General features: G+C 35.4%; 1 protein-coding gene across 3 annotated transcripts in view; it reads left to right on the top strand.

Annotated features, from left to right (window-relative positions):
* Positions 1-1,969: 1,969 nt before the first annotated feature.
* Positions 1,970-24,233, top strand: part of palm2akap2 (PALM2 and AKAP2 fusion) — a 33,628-nt gene continuing 11,364 nt past the window's right edge. Inside the window, exon 1 of one of the 3 annotated variants that reach the window (XM_016256617.1) lies at positions 1,970-2,015. In XM_016256617.1, coding sequence (XP_016112103.1) covers positions 2,004-2,015 — 12 coding nt within the window. In that variant the 5' untranslated portion in view covers positions 1,970-2,003. Of the gene's footprint in view, positions 2,016-10,823; positions 10,990-19,899; positions 20,037-24,233 lie in introns of those variants that run through there. The other 2 variants (XM_016256615.1, XM_016256618.1) reach the window with 2 other exon arrangements.

Below are 24,233 nucleotides of genomic sequence, written 5' to 3'. Positions count from 1 at the left end.
ATTTCGACGAAGGAGCGTCCGGAAGGACATGTGACGACCCCGGCTGGACTCCGCTTCGACCACGGTGAAAGCCGATCCGGCGATCCACAGCGCGAAGTTGATGTATTTCCTGATGCATGATGAAGCGGATATCGTCGTCTTTTGGAAGGCCAAACAAAGTAGTTTCGCTTTCACAACGAAGCACACAGCGTCTTCACGACATGGCGGCGGTGGCAACAATACTACAGCGAGAATAAAAGTTACGCCTTCTTTCTTTGCGTGAACATTTGGGCAGCGTTATGCAAATCTTCCCACATAGTGATGTAGACATGTGGGGGCATGTTAGAACGAGCCGTTTTAGGTAGGTGTGGCTGACTCTTAACTTTTATAAAGAATATCTCTTTGGATTTGAGACTTTAGTCTTTGCAACTTTACAGATCTTCTTTATGCACCAAGAGCTTGTAACACTCCAAAGAGAAAGTTTAGGTATTGGGCAGGATTAGGGATGTAGAATATGCTCATGCAGAATATGTGCTTTATATGAAATAAACAGCCATTATCTTAATAATAGGCATGTTAATAAGCATCTTCTAGTTAATAGTGAGATTTGGTCCCTATACTGAAGTGTTTCCAGACTTTATTCTGCTGAGAAGCGAGAAAACACACAATATAAATGTTAAACATTACTAAACTAAAGGTATTTGTGATCATTTATTGAATTCAGCCAACTATAGAATACAGAAAACGGACGAAAATTATCAGTCTTTATATGACATACATGTATATATAAAGTCAAAAAGACACGGTACAGTAATGCCCTACAGTGGAAGTCTGTGATCAATGGACCAGTCTGTGATGAAAATCCATACTGTTCTTAAAGTATGGCAATAAGGCATAAACATTATACTCTATGTGTTAACATATTTAGAGATGGGCTTCATAAAATTGATCGCTAACCTTGTGTGTATAAATTTATATCCAATATTTTAACGTCTGCCATGGCCATAAAGCTAGTAAAACCCATAACTTTATGTACTGTACACACAGAAAAATCTATAGACATATAACCAGGCATTCATCTTTTTGATTTAGTTGCACCCGTAACATTCCTGTTGGCTGTTGATTGATTCGTGGAATTGTTATTGATTAGTGAGGAATTTAGCGTTGCATACCAAACTACCATGTGACCAGATTCCAAGAAGATGAGAAACTACAGTTCTGGATTGTTGTAGGTGTGACCGGAGTGATGCAGAGAACCTGGAAATAGCTTCTGACTTTGCTTTTTGTATCCGTGTTGGAACGTCCCCTCCCATCTAGTCACCATGCAATATAACATATCATACAAAGTAGTTCATGCAATCTATGAGCCATTTTCCAACAGCCACTTTTTTATGACAAACAAGAGTTTTTTGTAAGGGATTTATTGCAACTGCAACACCTTTTGTGTTACATGGTAGAAAGACCGTCATATTGATTTGGAATTGAATGAAGACAGGTAAACGATGACAGAATTTTCACTTTTAGGTGAACGATGGCTCAATATTTCTTAATACACTAAATAAAACATCATTAAAAGACAAAATATCTGCAGTGTTGAATATTGATTCCAAATGAAGAATAGATTGGCAGTGGAGGTAATGAAGGCCCGGGACTTATTCACACCGTCTAAATAAAGCAGGGTAATCAAGAGCTGGAAATAGGATTGTGGGACGCGGTGATTATCTGTCTGTCGCACGTTACGCTCACACAAGAACCAGTGACACTATTTATTTCTCACAGCTCTGCCTTTGCATCTGCATGAGAGACCGCTGGCGTTCGGTGTGCTGAAGGCAGCCTGGGGCAGACAGCAGCTAATTGAGTTTGCCAGGCTGTCACTGGCCGCTGACGCTGATGAAAGCCGGGTCACAGTTAGGCGTTACGTTCAGAAGTCAATAGGCGAGGGTGACGCTCACGCAAACGGGATTAATCTATATGTGCGACTGTTTTAACCAGGTCGTGTCTAAGGCCGTCACACTGGGACTTTAATGGCATTACAGGTAAGGGTCGCATTCATTTAGGATACAGTGTTGAAGATGGTAATTCCATAGTCAATATTTCACAGTTTGCCAATGAGGATGAATGCTTACAGAGAATCCGAAAAGTTTAGACATTTAATTTACAGTTGAAAAAATTTATTTGCATTAATTAGCAAACTATCAAACAAAGTGGTGCCGGGTAATATTAATGGTCACACTTAAAGCCTTTATATATAATGCATTATAAAAGTAGTTTTATTGCATTAATTATACTTTATAATGCATTGTATGATCTCATGAATAATTGTAAACACAGCTGTAATACATTATAATACTTATCTATTTATTTTTACACCAAGTATAATGCATTAAAATGCATGACAAACAAACCTTCAAGTATTATAATGCATGTTAACTTTGTGCACAATTATTCATGCAAAGATAATTATAATGCATTACAACACACATAATGAATACCTTTATAATGCATTTTGCATAAAGGCTTTACGTGTTAACATATTAAGGAGGCTAAAGCTTTTCTCTGAACTTTGAACTAGTGTCATGATTAATGACATGGTTTACCATGTAATGTTTTATGAATAAACATTATAATTATTAAAACAGATAATAATGATTAATATTTGTAAATGAATAATTAATAGGTATGGTCACAGAAACATCGTAAGAGAATTTTGGAGCAAAGAAAGCTCATACAAACAGGACTACTCAATGCAATACTCTAATAAGCATAGTGCATACAAATATTAGACAAATATGTTGTCTGTTTAGATTTGATTAATATTTATTATTGGCTTAAATATTATAGTATTGGCTTAAATATTAGCTAACATTTCTCCTGCTTTGTCCACAATCTTTGCTAGAATTTTTCAGTTGCTTTATCATTTTTTCTTGGTTGCTTTTTTATAATGCAAGCATTACAGATTTGAGTTTTCTGTGAAGGATTGATGCGATGCTTTTTTAGAATCTCTAGTGTAGCTTTTGAATGATACACAAATCAGTTATTTCAAATCCATTATTTGTGGGATTGCGAATCAGTCACTTATTTGCTGGCCTATCCCTGTTTCAGATGTAGAATTGAGTTTAAAGTTGAAGATGTCTGACTCCCAGTGGTTGTCTTCCAGTGAGTAAGAGAGCAGAATTAGAATATGCAGCTCTCGGTGTAATCCACTGACAGCATGCAGCTTAACTCGGTTTTGGAAAAGAGCGAATTTCACACCAGTGTGTATATTGTTGATTGCATGTGTTTATATGCATTACACCTGTGCAAACAGATGAGTGAAAGAACCTGAGCGTGTGCTCTGATTGAAATCATGCTGGACGTTCACCCTCTCTCATCTGGGCGCTTTCATTCACACCTGCCGTCCAGATCAGAGCGAAACTCATCATCAGCTGTTATTAGGGCTCTGATCAAAACCATAGCAACAGATAATGAGTGAAAGGAGAGGTGCAGTGCACTGTGGCAAAAGAAGCTAATCTCGATTAGTTAGCATCAAAATTAAGCCTTCTGTCAGTGTTCCATGACAAGCATCTAACGGCTAACAAACGAAGTATGTGGCATTGAAATATCTGTTCATTTTAGTGAATCCGTTTGTTTGGACCCAATTTGACTCTCTGCGGGGCATTTTTTGTCTTTGTTTGACTTATTTTAGGTCACAATGTAATAACTTGGAGTGCCTCTTAAACAACTGGCTCCATTTTTGGAAGTCAATGCCCACTTTTCCTGAGCCAATCAAGTTCCGCCCTACGTTTTTTCTAACCGAATGTGCTTTCACTTGACCATGCATTGGATTTTGAAAGTAAAACAGATTGCGAACAGCATTTCGTGTTGATTTTAAAGGGGGTTTGTTGTGCTAGGAGTGTACCATGCTGACCACAGCACATAAAACAGGCCAAAAGCCCTGAATGTGCACTAACTAGAAACCTTCCTCCTCATACGGCCCTCAGTTTGCACTTCTCGGTGAAGCTGATTCCAGTGTGCATAGTGGAAAATATGTGTGGTTTCTGTTTGTATTGCATCTATAATGCCTCATAACATCGCTGTTTTATATAGGCTTTACACATTAACAGTATTAAAGGGATAGTTCACCCAAAAATGAAAATGTGATGTTTATCTGCTTACCCCCAGGGCATCCAAGATGTAGGTGACTTTGTTTCTTCTGTAGAACACAAACGAAGATTTTTAACTCAAACCGTTGCAGTCTGTCAGTCTTATAATGGAAGTGGATGGGAATCACGGCTTTGAGAGTCAAAAAAACATACACAAACAAAACCAAATTAAACCCTGTGGCTCGTGACGATACATTGATGTGTAAAGACACGAAACGATCGCTCTGTGCAAGAAACTGAAGAGTATTTATATCATTTTTTACCTCTAATTTACTGCAATGTCCAACTGTCCTGAGCGCGATCTCAGACGCGTCTTCTTCTTCGTCTTGCTTTACGGCAGATCGCAGACTTATAAGTGCATTACCGCCACCTATCTCTCAAATAGACCATTGACACCCCTAATTGAGATTGTAGATAGAGTGTCAATGGTCCATTTGAGAGATAGGTGTCAGCAATGCACTTATAAGTCTGCGATCCGCCATAAAGCAAGAAGAAGAAGAAGAAGACGCGAACGCGCTCAGGAAAGTTCGGACATTGCAGTGGATCAGAGGTAAAAAATGATATAAATACTGTTCAGTTTCTTGCACAGACCGATCGTTTCGTGTCTTTACACATCAATGTATCGTCACGAGCCGCAGGGTTTAATTTGGTTTTGTTTGTGTATGTTTTTTTGACTCTCAAAGCCGTGATTCCCATTCACTTCCATTATATGACTGACAGACTGCAACGGTTTGAGTTAAATTCTCCGTTTGGGTTCTACTGAAGAAACAAAGTCACCTACATCTTGGATGCCCTGGAGGTAAGCAGACAAACATCACATTTTCATTTTTGGGTGAACTATCCCTTTAAGTTTAATTGCAGCAGTGTGTGTGATGTCTATAAGCGGATGCAAATGCTGCAATTCTGAACCGGGTTGCATCTTTAGAATCTCATGCACAGAGTCTTTCTTTTCATCTCTCCCCAGCATTCAGCCTTTTGTTGAGCTGCCTGTTTATAAAGAGAGCAAGCGAGCTAGACCCATGTTGCCATGACTGTTGCCAGCGTAGAGTCCATCTTAGTGTGTTACCCAGTTAAATCAACAGATCGACAAGAAATACTGCCGGCATGGTTTCATTTTGGATGATATTTTCTGCTTTTTTGGTAGGTGGATTGTTTTTATTTTTAAATACTCATATAAAGGAACACTTTTAATGCACATCTGTAGCCAGTTAGAATGGCACAGACTTTTGGTTCTTTTGAGATGCACTTTTTTGTTGTTGTTTTTGTTTTGTTTTATATTTAGAAACTGTACGGTAGGAAATTGATATTTTAGTAGATAAGACTAATTACAGAACTGCAGGAGGGTTGTGAGTTAGTTAAAAAGCTAATAATTAAATTGTAACAATAAATTAATTAAATAATTATGTATTATTTAACTTTCATATTATACATAATTTAAAAAAAACAGTGATTAAATGGTAAAATAATTCAATAATAAAACTGTAAAATCAAAATAAATATTTCAAAATAAAAACAATCAAAATAAAACACTAAAAATGTGTTTACCTGCATGTCATGTGACCATCAATTCACTGATCAGAGAACAGTGAACAAGCAAATATGTTTTTTAATTATTAGAATATTACATTATAATCCCAGGGGGTACTTCAAGGTAATAGTTTAGTGCAAAGGCCTTTGAATAACAAAAATGAAATTCTGATTCATAAAACCTAGATAGCTCCTTTGGCTCTAGACTGTCTACACTGGCAGCTGCCTTCTAAGGCAACATCCTTGCCGAAATGGATGCATTCTGGGTTTGCCTTATCCTTGAAGCACACCTGCAATACTAACATAAAATATGTCCAAAACAATAATAAAAGATCAAAAGAAACCATTTGAAGCAGTCAGAAGGCACAAGGAGTGTAGAGATTAAAATGGTGCCTACATAGGCAGTTCACTAGGTTTTAGAACAGAGTCATAGAAAACATTACACTGTCTTTGTAAATGTTGAATACATTTTCTTGTAGATAAATCAGCAAAGATTAGATTACACATACTTTCAGATAGTCAGGAATGCATAGGCTGCATTAACAGCAAAAATGGATTAAGTAAAAGTTTCAGTTTAGTTTCAGTGGCCTGGAGATATGAACTGTATACTTAAAATATTACCACTTAAAAGCAAAATATGCAATTTCCAGAGCTTTACATAAGCCTGGGGAGCTGATAAGCTTCACTTTTTGCTTGTATGTCTTCCAGACTGACAGAGCATCTACAAATGCTTTTCTACAGGCTTTTCATTCCAATTCCTAAGTCTCCTTTTTATTTATCACTTTATTTTCTCTTGGAGAAAATCTCCAAGAAAGAAAACCTGAGCACATGACCTTCAGTAATGCCCACAACCAGGCATAGACATAATAACTACAATCCTGTCTGAATCATCAAATGACCTGACAAACGTCTCCTGTTAATAATTCTAACTCCACCCAATTAGTGCATTAAAAGTTTTACTCTATTATGAGAAGTGTATGATTGTTTGCTATGAGCTCATGTTGTGATATTGTGCTCACTCAGCAACATAAGCAATAAGGGAAATATTAATTAAAGGAAACCACAAATGACCTGGAAAACCTGGCCAGCAAACATCTGGGTAAAGAACAACATTATCCAAATCCTCTTCTCTGAAATAAGCCAAAGAGCTATCATTAACTCCAAGGCTCTCTCCAAGCCAAAGCATTTTAAATGTAATGGGGTAAATGTGGCGCTTTTTCCTTTGGCCCTTGATTGAGTTGTTCAGGTTTTGTCCTTGGAATGGTTTTGAGTTTTTCCTGTCTGGCTTGACCTCTCACATTGTGCTGAAAGCACAAGCAAATCAGCTGCTTCCTCCCGTCGAAGTTTGTCATGGAGTTAAAAGACAGCTGGTTTTAGTAATGACTGAGGAATAACTGGAAAATTAGAAATTTCCTGCAGCTGCACTGCACAGTATATATTTTTTTTACCAAAAGTGTGCATGGCAGGGAACTGTTGACTGAAATGTTGAATGTTGAGGGGAAATCATTCCTGTTGATAGCCAGCTAGCTTGGGGAGAGATACCCATAATTAGATGAAACTGAAAGGACTTTTGTAGTTAGATTCTTGGAAAAAGACAGAAAGTGTGTCAGCTTCGCTGCGTGAATCTGGGTCGCATTTGGCAAGGACGAGCCCACTGGTGCACGACAGACATACTGAACGATCTCTGCTGCCAGTCAGATACGCCAGAGGAATGAACTGTCCTGATCTTTCACGGTGCATCATTACACGGATGCATTAATGAGCTCATTTGTTAAGAAAACACCTCCTGATCACGCTTACAAGAATCCACAGTTCAGAATGACCAACATGTTGGCATATATTAAACTGCAAAGAACTAGCAATAGAGAAATTATGAGATGTTTAGGCCTATTATTTTGTGGAGGCTTGAATGGATGGTTAAAATTCTTACTAGTTCAATTGAAGAGACTGTTGGAAATAAAACTCTGTTTGCAACCCATTTGACTTCAGAATGACAAAATATGTAGGGCGGAGCTTGGTTTTATCCAGTTGGGAAGAGAATGTGTTAGTGCCCACCCACTTTTTCAGCGGCCTTGGTTTCAGAAGTATTTTCCCACTGGGATTTTTAAAAAGTCTCTGTTAAAGCCATGACCCAAACCAGCCATCTACAAGGAGAACCACAACATTGCAAACTTCAAATTTTTTATTGAAAATAGGAGTATATATACAAATATTTCGTTATTTTGAGAGTGTAGAGAGGATGCATTGATTATGTTATTCACTTCATGAAAATGTTAAAGTGCCCCTATTATGGGTAATGAAAGGTTCATATTTTGGTTTTGGGAGTCCCCAACAACAGGTTGACATGCATGCAAGGTCAAAAAAGACATTCTTTGTCTTATAATATGCATTTATTTTTACCTTACTTGCTTAACGTCTCCCAAACGATTTGCTCAACGATTAATTTTTCCAAACCCCTCCTTTGCATGATGTTAATCTGCCGTGATTGGTCCGATTGGCGATTGGTCAATTTTATTTCCATTTCATCATGTGTGTAATGCCTGATAAAGCAACGTTTGTGAGCGCAGTGCTGCTTTGTGTACCGCGTTAAAAAAATTGCCTTTTCATTCAGACCAACAGGAAAAGACCAACAAGTGGGCGGGCAATATCCTAATGTTTCATGTTGACATCAACATGAAACAGCTTGGGATTCATTTTAAAAACGACTTGTTTCAATGATTCAGAGTCGACTCTTTCTTTTGAGAGGCAATAAATTTATACACTGTGCACTTTCAGATTTAAAATTTTGCAGGATGTTTTCATTCACTTAGAGCTGTGTTACACACTGCATGAAAGGTAATTTTCAAAAATCCATAATAGGGGCACTTTAAGGCACTAAAGAACTCTCCTGGTGCAATTTGTTTGTCTTGATTCTCTGATTGATGGAGATGTCTCTGTAGAATCATGGTAAATGCCGGTTTTCAAGAGGAATTTCACTGTTAAACATTATTATTTTAAAAATAATTATTGATGTGGGCTGATGGCTTCAACAAAAGCATATAGGCCTGTCTTTACCTATAAGGAAAATAAATAAGACTTTTACTTTTACTCTGACTGTTGCACACTACTGATTGCATTGTTAAAAGTGGGCATTACATATCATTATTAGGGATGTCCCGAGCTGATCTCAAAGATCGGGGCCGATCAAGCATTTTTTTTAACTGATCGGTATCGGCTCTCCTCAGCCCGATCCTTATTTTACATAAGCTGTCATGACGGTGACGTACATTAAGTGGCAGTATTCGCCTTCCAGTAGATTTGCCAACTGCCATTAAAAGGAAAACAATATGCTCAAATGTGCTGTTCAGCCGCCATTAAAACCAAAAGAACCAGTGAGGTCTGTTCTAGCGCATCACACACATTTGAACTTCCGTGTTCAGTGTATTTGATGCACACTTTTATAACGATCTCTCATTAATTTATGGTTTACTTTTATCTGCCGTCAGACTATCTGAGATATTGTTATTATAACGCGTTGCTATGGGTTGTGTATTGCTTCAGATTTGACTGACAGTCTGGCGTTCTGACAATGTGAGCTTCATGCTTTCTAATCACATCTCCACTTTTTTACCTTTATGTTGCAATTATTCTGCTTTTTGTACATATAAAATATAAGAATTTTACATCAGTAGTCCCATATTCTACCAATGTCTTTATACAGTATGTGCAAATATATACAGTGGGGAAAAAAAGTATTTAGTCAGCCACCAATTGTGCAAGTTCTCCCACTTAAAAAGATGAGAGAGGCCTGTAATTTTCATCATAGGTATACCTCAACTATGAGAGACAAAATGAGAAAAAAAAATCCAGAAAATCACATTGTAGGATTTTTAAAGAATTTATTTGCAAATTATAGGGGAAAATAAGTATTTGGTCAATAACAAAATTTCATCTCAATACTTTGTTATAAACCCTTAAGAATTTTACATCAGTAGTCCCATATTCTACCAATGTCTTTATACAGTATGTGCAAATATATACTGTACATAGAGAGAGTGTTTCATATATGTGACCCTGGAGCACAAAAGCAGTGTTAAGTCTCTGGGGTATATTTGTAGCAATAGCCAAAAATACATTGTATGGGTCAAAATGATCGATTTTTCTTTTATGCCAAAAGTAATTCGGATATTAAGTAAAGATCATGTTCCATGAAGATATTTTGTAAATTTCCTACCGTAAATATATCAAAACTTCATTTTTGATCAGTAATATGCATTGCTAAGAACTTCATTTGGACAACTTTAAAGATGATTTTCTCAATATTTTTTTTTTTTTTTTTGCACCCTCAGATTCCAGATATTCAAATATTGTCCTATCCTAACAAACCATACACCAATGGAAAGCCTATGTATTCAGCTTTCAGATTATGTAAATTTTGACTAAATTGACACTTAAGACTGGTTTTGTGGTCCAGGGTCACATATTTGTATACACACACACACACACATACTTTTACTCTCAGCACATCTCTGTATACATCGGATTGATTTTAATAAATTTAACGCACTTGAATTTTGCATAAAACACTAGGAATATACAAGTATCGGATCGGATTCAATGAATCAGATCGGAGGCACAAAAAACCTGATTGGGACATCCCTAATCATTATCATTATTATATCATTTGGAATGATGAGCACTGATGAATTTTGTGCAATAAAGCCCAGAACATCCATTATAAAATAAGCTAAATATTGATTACATATTGACTTAATTTAACCTAGTTTTGCTCTGTTCAGTAAGGCAGTGCTGTAGGGATCAACTGCGTCAAGAATGACATCAATGACTCTGGGGCTTTCTGTGGTTCTGTTCAAAAGTTCCTGAATGAAGAGCACTTTGACTCGCATAATTGACGTTTTATTCTTTGTCATTATAGTGTCCATCATTTTGAGAGAGTTATCGAGTGCACTTTTACAACAGCTTCAAGACCAAATGGAGAGATGGAAATGACTGCTCTCACCTATCAGACAAGAGAGCCATATAATTGGTTCTGATGCTAAGCTCATTTTCAGATGAAAAGCCCTCGGGGATGACTTTGCTTGGATAGGCGCTGCTGAAATCGGCAGTTGAGAGGAATGTTACTCCCTGTGCTGTGGCTTCCGTTTTTATTTATTTTTTCCAAATGAACTTTGAGGAGGTCTCGGGCCATAATTAAGGAGGAGTAAACATCTAATGAAGGAATGCTGGAGCACTGATTGCTGTTTTATTGTGTAGTCTAGTGAATCAAGGAACCGTTGCAAGTATGTTGAAATACACAGCACCTTGGCAGGTCCTCTGCCTCACTTTGGAAAAAAGCACAAAGGTAAGACCTTATTATTTTAGAGCTTAACATGGACTTGGCGCTGTCCCTCCACAATTGTGTGGTCTTTGAAGTTTTTTTGAGGAGCAAGGATAAGCTGAGGGTTGTCTGATGCTGTGATTGTTGAGACGATTGCAAATGAGTTCAGTTGTGGAGTGATGAGGAAGCTTTGCAACATTTAGAACAATTTTACATTGAATAAGTAATATGTAAAGACAAAAATAGTGTTAATAGCTTGTTACAAATGATCACTGAACAAACTTTTGTGCATTCTGTCTGTAAAATCTTTATAGCAAAAATTTGCAAAATGTCAGTAAAACCTTTGACATTGCTGTCTAGTATCTTTGTGTTATCTGTAAAGCAACACCAATTACATTTTTCAATGCATTCAACTCGAACTGATGAACAAAACATGACATGATGTTCATTTTGTATCACTCTTGTCTATTTTAGTTGAGATCACAATAACATTTAGACATATAATTAAGTTGAAAATGCAGCCTAGCTGCTTCTTTTTCTGGAGAACTTCTCCATAACACAAAGCAGGGTTTACCACAGCACAGCTCTGCCTGCAACCTGGATGCCAAATTTAGAGTAGATGTGCTCTATTTCTCTTCTCCCGCTGGGCTTGGAAAGCAGGTTAACCAAGAGTTTGAGGGCCACACTGGAAATGCCATGCTAGAAGTTCACTCTAAGACTAGCCTTATTGAGCTGTATATAACAAGTATCAGTTAATATTTGGATTACACTTTATTTTGCAAAGTTATTTACAGACAGTAGAATGTCTAAAGTCTACAATCAAAATAAAGTGTGAGCAGATATTAAGCAAATAGTCTACTAATAATCTAATGATTGCTAGCTGACATGTAGTTCCAAAGTTACTTATAGTTAGCAGAATGTCTAAAGTGGACTACCAAAATAAAGTGTTACTCTGAATTTAATTTAAATTTTATTAAATTGAGCTTCTAAATGTGTACTTTATTTAAGTAATATCTGAATTTAATAGAAGAAATGACTAGTCATCCAATCTTTTATATCCTTAACACATTCTGTTAAATTAGATCATTTAGAAATTGAATGATATGAAAAATATAGCTGAAAAATATAGCTGAGTATAATCAGCATAACAATGGTAACTAAACCCTTGTTTTCTAATAATATTTTCAAGGGGCTGGATACAGTATACTGAGAACAGCAGAGGGCCTAAAACAGATCCTTGTGGCACTCCATACTTTACTGGCGTTAACTTAGATAATTCCTTATTTACATAGATACTATGTAAATGGTCAGACAGGTGGGATCTAAACCATCTTAATGCTTTTCCCTGAATACAAAGTATAATTTTGTAGTCAGTCTAAGATTGTCATGATTAATGAATTTTAACACTGTTATTTTCCTGTTTATTACTCTGAAGGTGCTTTGAAAGCATCTGTATTGTGTAAAGCACTATATAAACTTCATATATTTATTAAAAATAAATCAAATCGATGTGTGTGTGTGTGTGTGTGTGTGTGTGTGTGTACAGGTATATATGGTTTATGAGGACATAATAAATGTGTATGAGGATATAAATGTGTATAATGACATGGGTACTACAACGTAAACATGGTTTATGAGGACACTTCCTGTGTCCCCGTAAAACAAAAGGCTTAAAAAACATACAAAACGGTGTTTTATGAAATTAAAAAATTGCCAGCAGTTTCCTGTGAGGGGTAGGTTTAGGGGTAGGGCTGGTGGAGGGCAATAGAAAATACAGTTTGTACAGTATAAAAACCATTACGCCTATGGAGAGTCCCCGTAAACCACAAATACAAGTATGTGTGTTTGTGTGTGTGTGTGTGTGTGTGTGTGTATAATATGTATACATACATATGTATGTATGTATAAAGGAATTAGCTGTTTTTTCTTCCGCTTAAATGTGCATTAGCTAAACCATCCTGAAAATAATTTTAGCCTGATTTGAAACATAAACTTACAAAACAGTTTTTGAGATTTCAGTGGGAGATTTGACACATGTATGATTAGAAACTAGGTGTTATCATAGCCACTGAATGGATTTTACTTGCTTAACAAAGTTTGGTATGGTTGAGAAGATTTTAGAATACAATTAGTATTATTGGCCTGTCACTAATAGGTTGGTTTTAAGTCAATTTTGCTCCCTTGACCTTTATTCCATGATGTCTGGACAAGCCTGTGAGGTGTATAAGTGTCAGTGTACTGACATCCCCTGAGTAATGGACATAAGCCGTTAAGCCACTGTAATTCAGCTTTCACTAACTGGTTTTGGTGCCATTTTTAATGGCCCTTAAGCCAGGTTAATTTCAGGACAGTAAGCTGTGTTCCAACTAGCTCTACTAGTTGTAAGTACTAAGGCTAATTGATACAGTTCTACAATGAGTTTCACAAAACAATATTTTGATTGGGCTTTGCTTACGAGACCATCCTTGTTTTCATTTAGGGTGTTGAGGTTTCCCATTTTACCCTTGGGCCTGGCTGACAACATCCAGATGACCCTCTTCCAAATGTCTTCCCGTAGATTAGAGGTCATATTTTAGGCAGGGCGGTGACAGGGTGTTAAGCACAATGTCCTGGGTGTATTGTCTTCCTCACCTCCTTGTCTCTAAATACATTGTCGTTTCAGTCTACAAGGTCTACAGGGACAGCTCCTCTGAAAGCTTAATTAATTTTGTCCTTTCTTCAAGAGGTTTTTGTTGTATTTGCATGTTCTACAACAAATAATATTTGTATACTTTCAGAAGTTAAGACAGTAGGCAGTATTTACCTAAGCATAAAGTGTTCATGAACTTCAGTTTCTTCCCCTCTCTCTCATCTGGCTTTGAGCTTCTCACTTTGGAAGAGTGTTTCTCGTCAAAAACAAAAATGGTCGTGTGAAACAAAAGAAGTTCTGAAAACTGTGCTTGATGTTCTTTTTTGGGCATTTGGAGTAATTTGGGATTGAAGTATTCAAGCCTTTTGAAACCATAATAAAGCTTTGAGTAGGAAACAGGCTGAAGTTTATGTTCATTGCTAACTGATAACTTTCCCCTCTAGTGGCCTGCATGGAAACAGCATTCAAGATTTAAAAGAAAAAATTTTAACACTATAACATGTATTTAGTATTCAAGTATTTATAAATCATTTGCAAACTATCATAGTTAATTCATAGTTCAGAAAACAGCATAACAATGGTAACTAAACTCATGTTTCTAATAATGTTTTCAAGGGGCTGGATGTAGACACTGAGAACAGCAGCGGGCCTAAAACAGATCCTTGCAGCACTCCATCCTTACTGGTGTTAACTTAGATAATTCCCCATTTACATAGACACAATGTTAATGGTCAGACAGGTGGGATCTAAACCATCTTAATGCTTTTCCCTGAATACCTGTATAATATATTTGTAATCAGTCGAGTATGTCATGATTAATGAATTTTGCAACATTAACACAGTTATTTTCCTGTTTATTACTCTGAAGGTGCTTTGAAAGTATCTGTATTGTGAAAAGCACTATGTAAATTAAAAAATAAATCAAATCAAATCGATATATTTATTCAAAACAGGGGAAAAGTCTATTTTTGTGTTCCATTTTATTTTTGGGTGAGCATTAAATGATATGCATGGAAACAGCATTCAAGCATTTTAAGATAAAATTGTAACACTTTATAACAAGTTTACGGCAATATAAATAATTTGCTATTATAGTTAATTCATAGTTCAGAAATTGTAGTCTATACAATATTAACACATTAATAGGATACATACAAAGAGTGAGTTATTTACTCGTTGTCACTGTAATTTACTAATTATTACTGTTTAATCACCTCAGATAGTAATATAATAGAAATATATTGATGATATAAAGAATTTAAATAAATTTTTATAGCTGTAAATACATAAAAATGTCATTGTTTCAGATGCTCAAACATGCAAAAAAATTAAAATTTTTGTACCTGTAAATGTTACGTATAAATATCTACGTACAAACAATGAGACTAATCTGATTTGAACCAGTAATAAAGGAGTTATTGATGTTTCATGAAAACATGAAAAAGTTATTAATAGTAAATACACATTTATTTATGAATTGATAAACATTTATGCTTAATGTATTTGTAAACATTTTAGGAACACTTATTATTAATGCAAATAATGTCAACTAAAGGTAGGTTTAAAGCGTATAATTAATGAAAATGTTGTATTTTCCTAGTTTAAATTGAGAACTATTTATTCCTAATAACCATCAACTGCTTTACTACTGGTTTAAAATACTTTATATCAGTGAGGCTTAATGTGAGATTAATTTTAAATTAAGCATAAACTAAAAGTTGCAAATGTTTTATAAGTTCTTTGTTATTGTAACTTATTATAAAGTGTTACTGATACAACCAGCTTATATTTATTGAATGACAGTCATGTAATATTTCACTCTGTCCTGAACATATTGATTGATTTGACCTCGTTTCTACAGCTTTCTTTCAAAAGCCGCAACGCATTTTTCTCTCATTGTGTAAACTGACTGTCATTTAATCAGGCTTTGCTTTTGTCATTCCCACTTCCATTCATGGAAACCCCTGGACCTTTAAGCTCTTAAGGTGCAACTGTGAGGTTAATCTCAGTAGATGTTGTTGCTTTGTGTAGGCTGTCTTGAGTAAGACTGTTTACAACTGCCTTTTGAGAACAGTTTAAAATGATGTCTTTAAAAAAGATAGTAATGGCTGTTATGAGTGGCTTTGAATTGCTGCTATGTTTGAGCTTGGAATGATTGTTGTCATTTAATAGTGTATTAGCCTCACTCGAGGAGGTCTGTTATATCTGAGGAGAGCTGCCATTTATCTCGACTGCCATTTACAGTATCTGACAGCTGTTTTGCAGGCACATCAAACCTGGAATGACCCGTATGTTGTTGTTTCAAATAGTATCTTATAATTTTGATATTTTTGTGACTTTCAACTTTTTAGTTATAGCTTAGAATATCCTAATTAATATTTCTTGCAAGATTTCATGACTTTTCATCTCAAGAATATGACAGTATCTTATAATTTCAACTTCTCATCTCATATGCCTTACTTCGACTTTTCATATCATCATTTTGCTTTTCATCTCATAAATCTAATTTAGTATTCCAGAATTTCGACTTTTGTCATTGCGACTTTTCATCTCAAATTTGACCTAGAATCATATAATTTTTCGACTTTTATGTCAGTTTCAACTTTTTATGTTATAAATATAAGTAATAATGTTAACTTTTTATCATAATTTTGACTTCTCATTTAGAATCTTAGAATCATATTATATATGATATTATAATTACCATATTATTTTGTCATTTTCTACTTTTCATTTCATTAATATTGACTCTGTATCTTATAATTTCAACTTTTTTCATATTTTCTACTTTTCACCTCATAAATATGATTTAGTATTTTATCATTTTTTGACTTTTGTCAATTTCAACTTTGTATATTATAAATATGACTTAGTATCTCATAACTAGTGGTGTCAAAAGATTAATCGCGATTAATCGCATCCAAAATAAAAGTTTTTGTTTACATAATATATGTGTGTGTGCTGTGTATATTTATTATGTATATATAAATAAAAACATACACATGAATGTATATATTTAAGAAAAATATGTTATGTTTATATATTAAATATATTTATATATAATGTAAAATATAAGAATATAAATATATAAATGTATATACATGTAAATATATTCAAAATATATACATGCATGTGTGTGTATTTATATATACATAATAAATATACCCAGCACACACATATATTATGTAAACAAAAACTTTTATTTTGTATAAGATTAATCGCGATTAATCGTTTGACAGCACTACTCATAGCGTTTACTTTTTCTCATTTCATGACTTAGAATCATATTATTTTAACTTCTCATGTCATATTTTCAACTTTTCATATTGTAAATATGACGTCATATCTTAGAATTTTGACTTTTATGTCAATTTCAACTTTTTATATCATAAATATAACTTGGTAGGTCATAATTACAACTTTTATGACATAATTAAAAGAAATTGACTTCCATAAAACACTTTTTCAATAAGGTAGCTTGACTGCCGCTACATGTACAGTACATCAAATTATGCAAAGCTTAAAGCACGACACAAAATATAGTTTGGCAGTAACCACCCCAACACTGCACACAGCACTGTGCATTATTATTATTATTCTTGATCCACAATGACACACGGACTGTGGGAGGAAGGAGCTCTCTAGCAGAGGATGACACACCCCAGCCCACTGCTATACCAACATCCTCCATTAGAACACACTGCCATTCCAGCCATTCCTTACAGACACCTTCCAACTAGAAAGTAAAAGGAGAAATGTACAAAAACCACCGCAACAGCCCATGTGTACTGTTTTGAGCAATATCACATGTACTTTTTTGAGTAATATTTTAACACATTTCCCAAGAAATAATTTTTCAAAGTTTTAAGATAGCTATGTGAAGGGGTTAAATACATAAAGGAAATGAGCTGCAAAACATCAGACGCTATTCAAACGCCAGTAAAAACTCTTTATTATTGAGATGTCTGCTGTTTCTGGGTTGAGATGAAGGTTATACTGCAGTCTTTGTGTATCTCTGAACAGAACCGAGCAGGTGGTGTTATTATTAGCACAACGTCTCTTTGGCTTTCAATTCGTGGCTGAATCTCTTTTGCTCTTATCTGTATTTCTATTGTAGTCCCATTTTAAAGGCACTTGTTGCCACAAGGACATTGTAGTATTACTACAGCGAAATCTCACCAGGATTTTGTCAGGGACGTACTGTACTAACTTCTATTTTAAGATTTCAGTGAAAACAATAACTTAAGCATTTAATAAGCATTTACCCATAAATTCACAATGTGTTCTACATGACCTGATAAGACATACAAATAGTACACTTCTGTGAGTAAATTCCTGAAAAGAGCACAACAGGGCTGATTAGATACTGAGAAAGCGAACACAAATCACTTTGTAATTATTCTGTTTATGGGATGGTTTGGTTACTGTGAAGTGTGTGAGTTAGGTTTAGGATTAGCAAAAAGCATTGGTAGTAGCCTATAGAGCTCTTCTCCCTGCTTTCCAGTGCTCACTTGTGTATTTGTGATAAGAAAAATACTTTAAATGTGCCATATTTGCTCATAGGTAGTATTTGAGCCAATAACCTGGGCCATAAATGCCATGTGACTAATTATATTAAGAGCTGCAAGAGAAGTGGGTGTGTAAAATGCTTCAATTATTTTACTTGATTATTATAATTAAGAATTATTTGCGAGGATTTGTACTTTACTCACACGCAATTTAAATACTTGGGATCTTACGTAATTGCATTTTTCTGAAGAAAAAACGTTATACTCATTACAATTTTATTTTGCCGTGGAAAGTAATTTTTACAGTATTGTTCTAAGGTTTGTTGGTCGGGCCATTATTATCCAGTCACATTTCTCATGTTATTTAGCTAAGCAATATCTAATGACATGGGCATATCTAATGACGAGTGCAGCAAAAGTTAAAATACAAATAATAATTTACAGTATTGTTCTAAGGTTTGTTGGTCGGGCCATTATTATCCAGTCACATTTCTCATGTTATTTAGCTAAGCAATATCTAATGACGAGTGCAGCAAAAGTTAAAATACAAATAATAATAAAAAAAAACAAAGAAATTGATTTTTTGTGTTAAATTAAACAAAAATGTACAATGAACATTAAATTCATTGTAAATGCATGTGTGTTTATGGAATGTTTAATGTTTTTAAATTTTCATTTTAATTCTTTTTTACAATTTGAAGAAGCATTTATGGTATTGTTTCTATTGAAACTTGTATGTCATGTATTTTTTTTAAATTTTAATTAAATTTGTAATTTCACCTTTGTAATGACGTTGAAATTTTGTACATTTAAAATATATTAACTTTAACTGTAATATTGAATAACACAACAGTTAAAATTATACTGTGATATAGTACTTGTCCATGTGCTTTATTATGTTAGCCAACACAACAAAATAAGTGTACTTCTTTAAAGCATGAAAAAAAGATTATGATAATGGTTTAAAATGTACTTTGATTAAAAAGTGCACTTTTTAAAAGTCGACTTAAGTGTGTTAAGACGCATGGTCATGAAAACGAGTTTAAATTTTAAACAGTTTAAAGTGTGCTAAGAAACATAGTTCTGAAAATTTCAGTATAAATTCATAAAAATTAGCAATTTGTACAGTACGTTCAAATTCTTGTAATATCGGGTTGGAAACACTTGAATGCACCCACTTTAACTTTGTTATATTTTAAACAAATGTTTATTTTAATTTAGTAATATATTAAACTATAGAAATAAAGCTTTAGAAATGAAATCATAGCGTATTTTCAATAGCATATTTTTGCTGTGCTGTGGTAAAATTCCATCTGTATCAACTTCCAAAACTTGTAAACTTATCTAATATGAGTAAGAGAATCCAGTCAGGGAGGCATCTTTGAGTCAGCAGTGAATAATGTTCCACCCAGAGGACAGATTCCCACCCAGCCATACTGCGCCTTTCCTTGTAAGGTGTCTGCCGGCGAAACTAGAGGAGTCTAGGTCCAGGTCGGTGAAGGGCGTTTGGGGGGCGGCTCTGACAGAGCGCTTCTTTGTGTGAGTACAGGAAGAGACCACACCCTCTTTGCCCATGACATAATAGTTAGACAGAGCAAGAATTTTGACTCCTGGGGACAGACAGAAGAGAGAGAGGCATTGTAGGAGAACGGACGGAAGCGGTGTGGGGTGAGTGAAGCATGCGGGACACACACACACACGGGGCGGGGGTGGAAGAAGTGGCCAGGAAAAGCCCTTGCGTTGTGTTGTCCTGGGCTTCACTGGGTCTCCTCAAAGGTTTATAGTTTGAGGTGTTGGAGGACAACTGTTTCTCAGATTTCAGACACTCAGGGACACTCAGAACTTCTAGTCTGTACCGAGTTTTCTTTTTCGTGTGAAGGATCTGTAATTTGGTGGCAGAAATCTGTTTACAAATTTGGAAAAGTATGAAAAAGGTAAGAAAAAAACTCTTTGGAATTCGGGTTTAGACACCTGGGCCTAAATATAAAGAAGGCCTAGTTTCAGATTATTTTTGAGGCTGAGAAAAGTGATTGCACATTCATAGCTCTGAGATTGAGTTGTGTTTCATCTGTGTATCAGCTGCGTGAGATGTTTCGTCTGGAATCCCTCAGTTGTTTTTATTGGCGTTTATGGTTCCATGAAGACATCCATGGAACGTTTCTGTTCCACAAAAGATTCTTTATAGTGTAGAAAGGTTCTTTAGATTATTAAAAAGCTCTTCACATTAAGAAAAAAAGGGGGTTTTAAGAACTGTTCACTGAAAGGGTCTTTGGGGAACCAAAATTTTTGGAACCAAAATTTTTTAGAATGTATACACTTAAAAATAAAGGTGCTTATATGCAAAACCATTCAGTCAAAGGTTCTTTAAAGAACCGTCTCTTTCTTACCTTTTTATAATCTGAAGAACCTTCTTTCGCCACAACGAAACAGAAAGGGTCTTCAGATGTTAGTTGAAGGTTCTTTATGGAACCATTTAGACAGAAAGGTTCTTCTATGGCTTCGTGAAGCACCTTTATTTTTAAGAGTGTAGAGCTATAATATTCTAATTAATATAGAATATATTATATATGTAGTTTCTTGTCTGAGTTTATATTGAGAATTCTTGTATTTGATTGCAGTCTTTGGTATCTGCATAGATTTGAGTTTGAAAAATTGTCAAGATCTCTTCTGAAACTTTTAAAAGCAGGAGCATTAATCAAAAGTCTCCATTTGTTTTTCATTGAATCCAGTCGCGCAGTAATTGAGATTATTTGATGTTCCCTGTCTGCGCTGGTCGAGTTAATAATCCTATTTCAGGAGTCTTTCATCAGCGGTTCAGTGTGATGGGTCGGTCTGTACTGACTGCACTGTGAGCTGCTAAAAACCTTACTGAGGAATCTTTCTGTTCTTTGACTTGTTTGGATGCCTGAAGACAAATCGTGAACGAACAAAGTGACCAAATGACAAAATAAACTAGCGGAGCATGTTCATATTGTGATGAACTACACCTGCGGTTATTCTGTAGCACATCTGTGTGTGAAAATTGCAGTATACCTTCATTAAATATATCTTCGGAGCAGTTTATGAAAAGTCACAGTTCAGAAATGAGTACTGAGAAAACTCTAGCATTGTTTGTTTACCAATGCCGCTTAGTCTAATGAAATCCTTAAGAAACATACATTTCTAAAAATGGCTTACGTGCCCAAATACTTTCTGGGGGGCCACTCTTTTGAAAGAGAAAGTAGGCCCAAATGTGGCTCAGTTGTGTTAATTGCGTCTGTCTGACTAACTGCTTCCAGATGCTGTGAGGGCAACAACATGCTGAGTGTCACATAAATAGAGGCACCTATAGACTACTTTCAGTAAATGTAAAATGACAAATATGAAGCACTATGTCCTTAAGCACATTAAGTTATATAAATATACAAGGAGTTTATCTCCATCCGTCTCGGTCTTTTGCAGGTTTATATAGTTAGGTGAGGCAGGGCTGTGTATCCTTCATCACTTCTGTTAGACTGCCGGAGCCTGGAAGACAGCTGAACTATGCCGGGAATGTCAGAGGGGGTTTAGAGGAACATCCGTGGAGAGTGTGTGTGTTCGTCTGATGTCCCTCACATCTGACTGCTCAGGGCCACAGATTTTAATGTACAGCCACTGCAGATATATATGAGATTGGCTTATGGTTATTGAAAGGAAAAAAATGAAGAACCCAGAGGGTAATGCTTACAGGTTGCTCTTTCAAAGCTCAAGAGACTTAATGGATTTCTTAGTTTCTTTGCTTCATTTACGAATCCGCTTTGGCTTGCATGTTTCACCCAAGATTACTTAAAGGGGTCATGGGATGCACATTTTCCACAAGTTGATATGATTCTTTAGGGTCTTAATGAAAAGTCTGTATCATAGTTTGGTTCAAATTTCTCAATGGTAGTGTAAGAAACACCTTTTTTACCCTGTCAAAAACAGCTCTTTTCAGAGCATGCAGATTTGTAGCATTTTCCTTTAAATGTTAATGAGCTCTGCAGACCCCGCCCCTCTCTTCCGAGCCGCTCTCAGAGAGACTTTAGCCGCATTCATCATGAAACTTGCTAATTAGCACATTATTAGGAAAGTCGATTTGCAAATATTCATTAAAAAACCTTACACTCACTTCTTCTGTTGGTGAAGCTGGATCACGAATGATTTGCACGAACATAGACGCATTTATGTAGATCGGGGGGCGCATTCCCTTCAAAAACAAACATAATCCACTGCATCTTCAGATGTCGGGAGTAAATGAGGACTGCTATGTTCATTATTACATCCAACAACAAAACACCTCAATCGCTTAGGAGCCATTCTTGTCTACATCTGCTCCGGCGGTGAAACAATGGCGGACTGATGACAGTCACTCAGGGTGGGTCTGAGGTAAGACGCCAGTCCAGTCTGTGCTGAAACGCTACTGTCAATCAAACTGTCGAGGGAGGGGCCTGTCTGTGTGACGTCACACAGACAGGCATCTGAGATCGGCTCGATTTGAGAAAGGGGTAAAGATTTTAGTAGATTAACAAAAAACCACTCGGTGGATTTTTATCATTATAGGGTGGTTGTGTACACACACTGCCTACACACATTTCAGTTCAAACAACTTGTAAAAGTACATGTAGCATTATATGACCCCTTTAAGAAATAAATGTTCACAAACAGTAACAGTATAGAGCATTAAATGAATGTGAATATCATAGGTTAGTTTAAAAAAAAAAAAAGCTCCGTTAGTTGATTTGATCACTCAAACAATGGCTATATCTGTATTTATTTGAATATTTTGCAATAAATTTTAAGTATATTGATTTTGCATAATCAATCATAAAGTTTTATGTTTTAAAGTATTTTTGCTTCATGGGGTTAGTTCATTTCCTCATTAAATTTTTTTTTTTTCAAACACTTTAGTTTAACATGTTTGCAATGCTGTAATTCATGTCCAACTCTTTTCTGAAGATAAACGTTGATGGTCACTGTTGTTTTTATGCAATGTTTGAGCTCATATTAAAATTACAGACAGTGTAGCGTCTCGACCAATCTGACACACTAATAATTAATCATAACTAGTTATGGTTAATTATTCATATTTCCCATGAGCTGATTCGTTACAACAGTATCTTGACAAATCTGAGCATTGTTTGGGACACTATTGAGATCTTATCTCAATTAGTTAAAAGACTAATATGAAATTGCTGGGGTTTTTTCTCATGAGAAAAACTTGAGCAAGAGACTTGAAAGGACATTTCACTCAAAAATGAAAGTTCTGTCACTGTTTATTCACCCTCATGTTGTTCCAAACCTGTATGAGTTTCTGTCATCCGTTGAGCACAAAAGAAGATATTCTGAAGAATGTTGGTAACCAAACAGTTGACGGTACAAATGATTTAAATCTCTATTAGAACTCATTGCTATGAGAGCTAATTGAGATCTTATTTGTGATTTCTTCTTTCCTGTAGGAAAGTTGGTTGGGACCTTGGAAAACTGCTTTAACTGCTTAATTTGTGCTTGAAAGTGCTTGAACAGGACACGTCTTTTCATCTTATATAATAAACAAGGAGTGGCATATATGCCTTATAAATGAACTTATAATAAATCAGTTGATAAGCCAGGTTATTTGAGGTAACAAAACAGTTTCTCCAGAAAGTGTGCCAGTCAATAGCTGTGTTGAGTTCTCTCTTCCAGAAGCCCATCACTGGAATATTTGAATAGTGTCATGATTCATAAATTACATTCTCTATACTTCTAGAAGCCATACTAAAATCTATCCAATAAATTACATTGTGCTTCTAGAAAATGAAGACATGTATTTTGTAGAACATCAATTTGTCTTAATTTGTTTGTTATGCAATTCTCATTACCACCAAATTGAAGTCAAATATGACCTTTTTATTTATGAGCTGTATGAATTGCTCTGTCAATGATTTGTAAAACCATTCTTACATAAAAAGTGGTGGATTGAATGAACCATTTTACAAATAATTTGAGTAAATGCGGTGCTCAGTTCAAAGTGATAAACATTCTCTCTCTGTCTGTAAATCTGTCCTAGTCTGTTTTTCACAGCCTCGAGGAAGTTCACATGACTTCCTAATGTCATTATTTGGTAAGAGTTTGGGCTGAAAGCTCATGAACACACC

This window comes from Sinocyclocheilus grahami, unplaced genomic scaffold, assembly GCF_001515645.1.
Source record: "Sinocyclocheilus grahami isolate Dianchi unplaced genomic scaffold, SAMN03320097.WGS_v1.1 scaffold1451.1, whole genome shotgun sequence".
In the NCBI taxonomy this organism is placed as follows: domain Eukaryota; kingdom Metazoa; phylum Chordata; class Actinopteri; order Cypriniformes; family Cyprinidae; genus Sinocyclocheilus; species Sinocyclocheilus grahami.
The sequence above is the reverse complement of the archived record's forward strand: the minus strand, read 5'-3'. Positions and strand labels throughout refer to the sequence as shown.